The sequence below is a fragment of the Mercurialis annua genome, linkage group LG1-X (genome assembly GCF_937616625.2).
Source record: "Mercurialis annua linkage group LG1-X, ddMerAnnu1.2, whole genome shotgun sequence".
Classification (NCBI taxonomy): Eukaryota; Viridiplantae; Streptophyta; class Magnoliopsida; order Malpighiales; family Euphorbiaceae; genus Mercurialis; species Mercurialis annua.
In genome coordinates this window covers 67,755,120-67,763,417 of record NC_065570.1, presented here as the reverse complement: position 1 = coordinate 67,763,417, position 8,298 = coordinate 67,755,120, and the positions used below count along the sequence as shown (strand labels likewise).

The following is an 8,298-nucleotide window of genomic DNA, read 5'->3' as shown; positions in this document are numbered from 1 at the left end:
TTTTAAAAATAAAAATAAATGATAAAGTTAAAATACATCCATAAACAATTACCTCTTCAATTATTTTAGCAATTTATAAATTATATTTAGATATTATTATAACATAGTGTTAAGGTCGTGGGTTCAATTCCTCCCACAAGCGCTCCCCCCTCCCTAATTATATAAAAAAATGTTTTTAGCACATAATGTTTCAATTTATTTTTCGTAAAATTCAATTATAAAAAAGCTGATATTATTTTTGTTGAAATAGCATATTTTAGAAATATTTTTTACAAAATTCTTTTGACATTTATTCATAATAATATACCTTATAAAACATTATTAACTGAATTATAAAAATGTACTTTTTATTATATTATAGGTCTAATACTTTTAAAAAACCCTGTTTTTTTAGTTTTTTTATTCCTATCTTAACGTTGAAAATTGGTCAGTTGTACCCTATTTCACATTTTATAGTTTCAATTATACCTCAATTTTTCAATTTTTGTCAATTTTTTTATCTAAACAATGAAATCATTCAATTAACTAAGTTTAAGGCTAAAAGTAAATTTATTTCCATTCAAAACATACAAATAAGTTCTTTATTTTAAAAAACTATCTAAAAATTATAATCAAATTAAAACTAATTTAAAAAATTTAAATACATACAATTATTATATTCTAGACATGAATTTTTTTTTTGAAATTTTTCCAAATGAAAAAGACGTCAATTTAATATTTCAGGGTATAATTGAAACACAAAAATACAAAATAGGATAAAATTGACCAGTTTTCAACGTCATGGGAGAATTGAAAAGAGGCTAAAAGGTTGGGGTTTTTAAGGCATTACCAAACATAACGTAATACGTCGCCGTTAAACTGAACGCCTTACTACTAGTGTTGGCTTGCCACCGTGCTCTTTTGTCCATCCGAGCTCCGTCTATTGCCCCTTCTTGCTGGGTGATTCCTTCTCTCAGGCAAACTAATAATCTCACTAACCCTAACCCTAATTTATGACATTATTTTTTTAAAACACTCTACTTTAATTAATTACCCCTCTTCTTTGTGTTTGCTGGTACATATATATCCCATCTTTTCTGAATTAATCTTTTTGCAATTGCTTAGTTTATTCTCTATATGTTTTACTGTTTGTGCTTTTTTGTCTCTCTAACTTTTCAAATCTATAGAATAACTTTAAACTCGTTATCAAGAACCCAATTTTGGAAAAATCCCAAAAGAACCCAGATTGGAATTTCGTTTCTGGGTTCTGTGGTCATAATGTTTTTGGGTTTATACAAACTTTGAAGTTTTAAGTAAATTCAACAATATTAGATGCATAAATATATAAATAACTCATACAGTTCGATTTTATTGCCATTATATGTTCATAAGAAGAAATTTGAGTTTGTTTCCGATGGAACATAATTGGCAGTTAATATTACTATTTGATGGTTTCTTTAGTTTTTTCTTTTAGCTCTTGTAAATGTTTCAATGTCTTACTGTTTTTTTTTTATCCTTTTATGCAGGCTACTTTAAGCTGATTTACAGTTGCTATTGGATCATTAGAGCTGGATTGCTTTACAATCATAAGTTTGAAGCTTGCATAAGTGTGATTGTGTAGTAGCTGCACTGCGAGCTACTTGACTATTAAAGAACTATAGAGGATGCACTTTCGAATAGGGAATTAACAAAGCTTCAAACTGTTGCACATATCTTTTGATTCCTTGTATAGCCTAACTGAACAAGACCTCGAAATTAGGAATTTCATCTTTTTAACTTTTTTGTTGGAAAACAGAATTTGTCATAGATACATATACTCTAAAGCTATATATAATAGTAATCAACAACTACTAAAAAGTAGGTGTAACTAGGTTTTTGAACTCCTATATATCATAAATCGAAAATGAAACGAGGATACACAGGATCACCATCAACCTCTGATGGCCCTCCTAAGTCCAAAGTCAGATATACACCTGAAGGTAATCTTTTAGCGTGTTTTCAATGAGCTCGTATTGGTTGTTGTTTTTGGTTTATAAGTTCTCGTGCTGCATTTCTTTCCCTTTTTTTTCTATCAATTTTGGTCGCAAATGCATAAATTTTCTTCTATGCTGAAGCAGTGCTAGTTTATGTACTGATAATTTGGTAGATGTTCTTTTAGATCTGGGTTTTATGTTTTCGTAGCCTTCATAACTGAAGCTTAATTTAAATTTCATTTCTTTTCTGGTATATAGCCCAGAAAGAAAAAAAATGGAAACAAAATGTATGACTTAGAAGTCTATACTTAAGTATCATCATTTTGGTATTATGATATTTTTGCATATGTTCATATGTTTTTTGATTCGTTAATTTTTAATTTTGGGGTTTGAATTATCGTGTATATAATCTATTATTTAGCCTTTACTCTCTTGCAGTCATTCATACACTAGTTGTTCTTTTGAAAGCTGAGAAGTTTTTTTTTTGCCAAAGATAAAAAGCTGAGAAGTTAATCTAATGAATATAGGTGATGCACATTTTCCTGAGGATTTTGTTCAAAAAGTGGCTGATCATTATAGTGCAAGAACGAATCAGACTCTGGAAGAGCGAGAAGCGAGTCCAATTATCCATTTAAAAAAACTTAACAACTGGGTATGCTGTGTGATTATGCATTTGATGAACACTTTACATTGTGTAAACAGCTGTATTAAATAAATGCTATCGTTGGATAGATAAAAAGTGTTCTAGTTCAACTCTATGCTCGTCGAGATGATGCGGTCCTTGATCTTGCTTGTGGGAAGGTAAAACATATATTTTTCTTTTATCAATATCAATTGTATCATTTAGTTCTCCTTTTTTGGTTTCTCTCTTATAAATTCTTTTTTCTTGGTGGCCAGGGTGGTGATCTTATCAAATGGGATAAAGCAAAAATTGGATATTATGTTGGAATTGATATAGCTGAAGGCTCGGTAAGCATTCTACCTACAATTGACGATGAAGAGTCAAATCAGTACTTGTAATTGTGCTTCTTTTTCTTGTTATTTTTACAATTTTTATACATTTTGAGGTTAAAGGATGCATTAAATGTAGAGTGTGGATATCTACCATGCACTCATTTAATTATTAACTCTTTATATAGTGAAGTCCTTTCTTGTTGCTTTGTTTTTTACCTTTTGTTCTGCTGCATGCTAATCTTGAAATGCTTAATCCTCACTATTATTTATTTTGTTTAGGGCTTTAACTGTTTGTATTACACTTGTAACAGATAGAAGATTGCCGCACACGTTACAATGGTGATGCTGATCATCACCAGCGTCGCAGAAAGTTCTCTTTTCCTGCCCGCCTCATATGCGGGGATTGTTATGAGGTAACTGTCACTCTCTGCATTTTATGGAATTCAACACTTGAAATACCAGAGTATAATCTCAAAGTGCGTGGATTGTTTTCTATGTTCATGAATTATATGGGTTATGTATAAACCTGATAACAATCCTTTGATTTAACCCCTTTTAGTTATGAATTTAATACAAACTTTTGAATTATATGTCGTTTTGCACAAGTTGCTTTTACATATGTACATGAGATTTATATTCTGACTTTCTATTCAGGTTCGCTTGGATGAAGTACTGGCAGATGATGCTCCATTTGATATCTGCAGTTGCCAGGTGAGTGGTCTTATTTCTTTTAAAATTTTAAGTTCAGCTTAATTCAATTCCGAATGTCTCCCAGAAGTTTCTTGTCTAGGCTTTCTTTTCATCTGCGAATTGAATGTTAACAGTTCACTGGATAGATCTAGGGAATACGTAACAATGTTTCAGAATTTACTGCTATCTTGTATGTCTTGGGGTCTATTTATTTCCTAAAACTTTAGATGACTGTTAATTTCTTTGCTTACTGCAAGGTTCCAAATTAAGTGTTTGTTTCATCACATTTTTATGTGTCTGCTCTGAGGGTGAGCTAGCTGCTTATTTGCTGGTTCAAGGCATGAAAACAACCTCTTTTAACTTGCTAGAGGAAGGATGCGTTCCAATCATAAAGGTTCCAAATTAAGCGTTTGTTCCCTCAAATTTTTATGTGTCTTCTCTGAGTGTGAGCCTAGTTGCTTATTTGTTGGTTCAGGGCATGAAAACTTCCTCTTTTAACTTGCTAGAGGAAGGATGCATTCAGATGCACCCACCTCCCTCTAACCTTACAATTGCCGTGGAGCTCTTAGTGTACTAGGTGAACCCTTTATTTCTATCTCTGCTTTGTTCTAAAGTCGTGGCATAACTTTCGCAGTTTGCTTTACATTATTCATGGTCTACTGAAGCCCGTGCTAGAAGAGCCTTGGCCAATGTATCAGCGTTGCTTCGCCCAGGAGGCACCTTCATTGGAACAATGCCAGATGCTAATGTTATTGTTAAAAAACTTAGAGAAGGTTTTGTGTTCTGCTTTTTAAATTTCCTGTTTGTATTTCTGAATGATTACTCTGAAAAGGAAAGAAAAAAGCATCAAGAAAGTGATGGGAAAAAGAGGCGTTTTTTTTAAAATTTCTTATTTTATGAATTGTTATCCACGCTATGATTAGATCTTTATCTCTTGTCTGCTGAAGTCCACAATTTAATAGAGCTTACATAAAATTTAGATGAACCATGAATATTGATCATAGAATATGAAGCCTTATGTTATGGGACATGCAGGGTATATAACAAATAATGTGAATTGGTTTGATCTATTGTACAATTCCACTGACTTGTTTGTAGTTTGTAATTAGCTGTAATGAGGCTTAACCGTGAATCTTTTTCTTCAATTTGAATCAGCTTAAATAAAGTTTTTTCTTGGCATTTATAGCTATTCCATATGATATCTGATGATACCAGGATTTATATGTAAAAATTTAAAATTTTAATGAAAGATCATTCTCGAACAGCAAAAGAAAAGTTTAATAATCTGAAAGATTGATATGGGAACGAGAGGTGCTCATTTTTGTAGAAGCTGAATTGTAGTCTTAAATTCCCAAGAGTGTCAAGTAATTGTCTGGTTTAGTTTCTATTATATCTGATCTATGTGTAAGTGATTTTCTTGTGTTTGCTTTCGACAACCTTGCTAGACCACTTTTGACACAAAAGACAAATGTTATCTGATTATGCAGCTACTAACGGGATGGCCTTTGGTAATAGTGTTTATTGGATACGTTTTGATGAAGGATACTCTGAAAAGGTGAATTCCTTTTTATCGTTGCCTATGTTCCACCTAATAATTTGTAACCTGACAACTATTTTTTCCTTTGGATCAGAAATTTAAGTACTCTGCCCCTTATGGTATCAAGTATAAGTTCCACTTGGAGGTATCCCTCTATGGACTTCTCTCATTGTTTGGACGCTTCTTTTTGAACTGCTACTGTTTTCCTCCTATATCTCATAACAAATGCACACTGTACAAGTTTATTATCCTTTTTTGGATGCTGATTAATATGTAGAAAAGTCCTGATTGTTTCCGACTTTCTTTTGGGCGATTGCAGGATGCTGTTGATTGTCCCGAATGGATTGTCCCTTTCCATATTTTCAAATCATTGGCGGAAGAGGTATAATATTGATTTATGGTGCGTTAAATAAAGTCTGTGATCTTAACTAGTTTTGATGGAAGCTCAATATATGAATTTGTTTTGCTTGATGAAAGGTTATAATGCGTGAACAGCACATTTGTTGGACAGTAGACTTTAGAATTTAATTTCCTTATTCTTTCTAAATTTTGACAGTATGATTTAGAGTTGGTTTTTGTGAAGAATGCTCACGAATTTGTTCACGAGTATATGAAAAAACCAGAATATGTTGATTTGATGCGAAGACTGGGTGCTTTGGGTGATGGTAACCAAGACCAGAGTAAGTTTCTTGTTGTTTACTTTTATCTGTTCATCGAGTTGCACAAGTATATGCCTATTTCTCACACTGTAATTACTTTTAAAATTTTGATCTTTTTGTGCCATTGCTATTCAGGCACTCTGTCGCCAGATGAATGGGAAGCGGCTTACTTGTACTTGGCATTTGTATTGAGGAAGGTGAGCTTACTTCAAAATAGCCTTGTATCAGTTAATCGGGAGCGCATGCACGTATTAACTAACATGGTAATGTTTTTTTTCAAGTTTGTTTATAAATAGAGTTAAATTTTGTGTTTCCTCAGCGTGGCCAACCAGATCGGAAACAATCTAGCAACAAACGGGACAAAGGGAAGATGCATATATTAAAGGAGGACATCTTGTACATTAATAATGTATAAGTCTACAGAACAAATGACCAAACAAGTGGGATTCAAATGAAATAACAAGTGTTTTCTGAGGCTAATGCAGACTACTCTGAGCTGAACGATTAAAATAGTCATGTAACTCGTGTTGTTCTTTGAGCCCCAGAAATAGTCGGGGTACTCAATTTTGTAGATTTAAATAACTGTTACGTATAGCAGTTCTCTCTGCTTGAGAAGCGTCATTTTCGGTTGCACACTCTGCTCTGTTGCCAGGTATCGGAAATATTTATAGTTGAGGAAGTATAACACTATTCTGTTGGCACCGAGTTGGTGGGTGATCAGCATCAAAAGTCAGTCAGTAATCTTCTGTCTTGTAACAGAACAGTTAAAATAATAAAAATGGAAAAAAAAAATGACAGCACAGCCTAGAGGTGTGTTAATTGATACTTTACATTGTCTGTAAATTGTAATGTACAATTAATACTATGTTTTTATTATTATCTTAAGACAAAAGGTACAAAAAAATCATTGACTTTTTCAGATTTTTTATTTTTTTGGCACAATTAAGCTCTCGTGCTTTTAAAATCGAACAATTAAACTCTCGTTGTTTTAAAATTGAACAAATAAACCCTTTTAACTTACTTTTTGGACATTTACTTCCTAAACTTTTGGTAAATATATTAAACATTAAAATTATTTTTGAACTTTTCTCTTTTATGATTGCAAGAGACATGTCAGCTAGTAATGAGTGTTTTTAATGGTGTTGGACGAAAGAGATTATTATTTTATTTGAAAACAAAGAGGGCTCAATTGTATTAAAAAAAAATTAAGGGAATCATCTGTATTTTTGTGAAAATTATGAGGGTTTTTTTTTTTGTATCTTTTGCCTTTATCTTAATAATGTTATTAGAATTCCGTTATTTGGTTGTTTGAATAATTTATCGAACTAAACAATTATTTTAGTTTGATTTTATTATTTGGCTATGATAAGATTAAGAAACATTAAAAAAACAAATTAAAGTTTGATGAATTAGTTCTGATGACTGAACTCCAATTCACATCCTTCCCCTACCATATACTATAACTAGGTCGATACCCGCGCGTTGCGCGGACGAAAATAAATAGTTTTTTTAATTTTCATTTTGCTATTTTAATTTATCTATAGTCTTATTTAATACAATAGTTGGATTAAACTAAATGTATTTATAATCATACGAGGACAAATGTTTTGCACAATCAAATAATAATAATGATACCGATGGTAAAAGTTTGAAAAAATAAATTTGTAATAATAATTAAGCATATAAATAATTGAAGAAAATCATTCTAATATATTAAATTGATAGATTTTTCCAATTGAATAACTTTTTAAATATTTAAAATAGTTTATAAATATTAAATATGAGTTAAAACTCTTCAAATTTCATATGGCAACAAATTCAATGTTGCAGATAATCAACATAGCCATGGAGATGCTTTTCTCATAAATTTTTTATTTTTAAGGCAGTGCTTAAATATGGTTTTTCTTTCATCATAACTGAATCAATTTTGCATTCACAAACTTTTTTTACTCTTTCATAATGCAAAGTTAACTTATTGTGGAAGAGAAGATATTACAAGAAATCTTTTTGGCGAAAAAGCTTATGGCTTCATCCAAAAAGTAAAGTCCTTATAAAAATTTATATATATTTATTAAAATGCGAGTCTCTGCTCGGATATAATAGCCACTAAAATCCATATTAGGTGTTGTAAATGAAAACATGAAATGAAGCTAACTATACAATACATTACATAAATAGACATTTCATATAAAGATTGCATTTACATATAAAAAAAAATCAAAAGGGAGAAGTTTGTGATTAGATAAAGCCAGCCACTTGAAATCTAATAGAGAATACAAATAACCTTAGAAAGAGATCTGTGATTGTAATTAAAAACATCTTTATTGTCTTATATGTGTAGAAGAAGGCAACTAAAAATTGCTCTTTAGATCCAAATTATTTATAGAGAGATTAAAATGTAGATGTAAATTGATGGCCAATCAAATAAAATAAATGAAAAGAAGAGCAAGGGTTTACTATTATGTAAAACTTTTGTTATTATTAATGAAAGAAAAATGAAAAGTTT

At 31.1% G+C, this 8,298-nt stretch overlaps 1 protein-coding gene across 3 annotated transcripts; it reads left to right on the top strand.

The window, feature by feature from the left end:
• Positions 1 to 837: 837 nt before the first annotated feature.
• On the top strand, positions 838 to 6,622 carry LOC126664528 (mRNA cap guanine-N7 methyltransferase 1). 3 transcript variants are annotated; one of them, XM_050356955.2, is made up of 14 exons: positions 838 to 939; positions 1,506 to 1,958; positions 2,480 to 2,604; positions 2,685 to 2,753; positions 2,850 to 2,921; positions 3,218 to 3,319; positions 3,561 to 3,617; positions 4,231 to 4,369; positions 5,084 to 5,151; positions 5,228 to 5,278; positions 5,453 to 5,515; positions 5,690 to 5,813; positions 5,928 to 5,989; positions 6,112 to 6,622. In XM_050356955.2, exons 2-14 carry the CDS (start codon positions 1,883 to 1,885, stop codon positions 6,205 to 6,207), a joined length of 1,104 nt encoding a protein of 367 aa, XP_050212912.1. In that variant the 5' UTR covers positions 838 to 939; positions 1,506 to 1,882; the 3' UTR covers positions 6,208 to 6,622. The 3 variants fall into 3 exon arrangements, with proteins under 3 accessions (XP_050212912.1, XP_050212911.1, XP_050212913.1); XM_050356954.2 differs by having other exon boundaries at positions 863 to 1,054; XM_050356956.2 differs by lacking the exon at positions 838 to 939 and adding an exon at positions 1,136 to 1,410.
• The last annotated feature ends 1,676 nt before the right edge of the window (positions 6,623 to 8,298 follow it).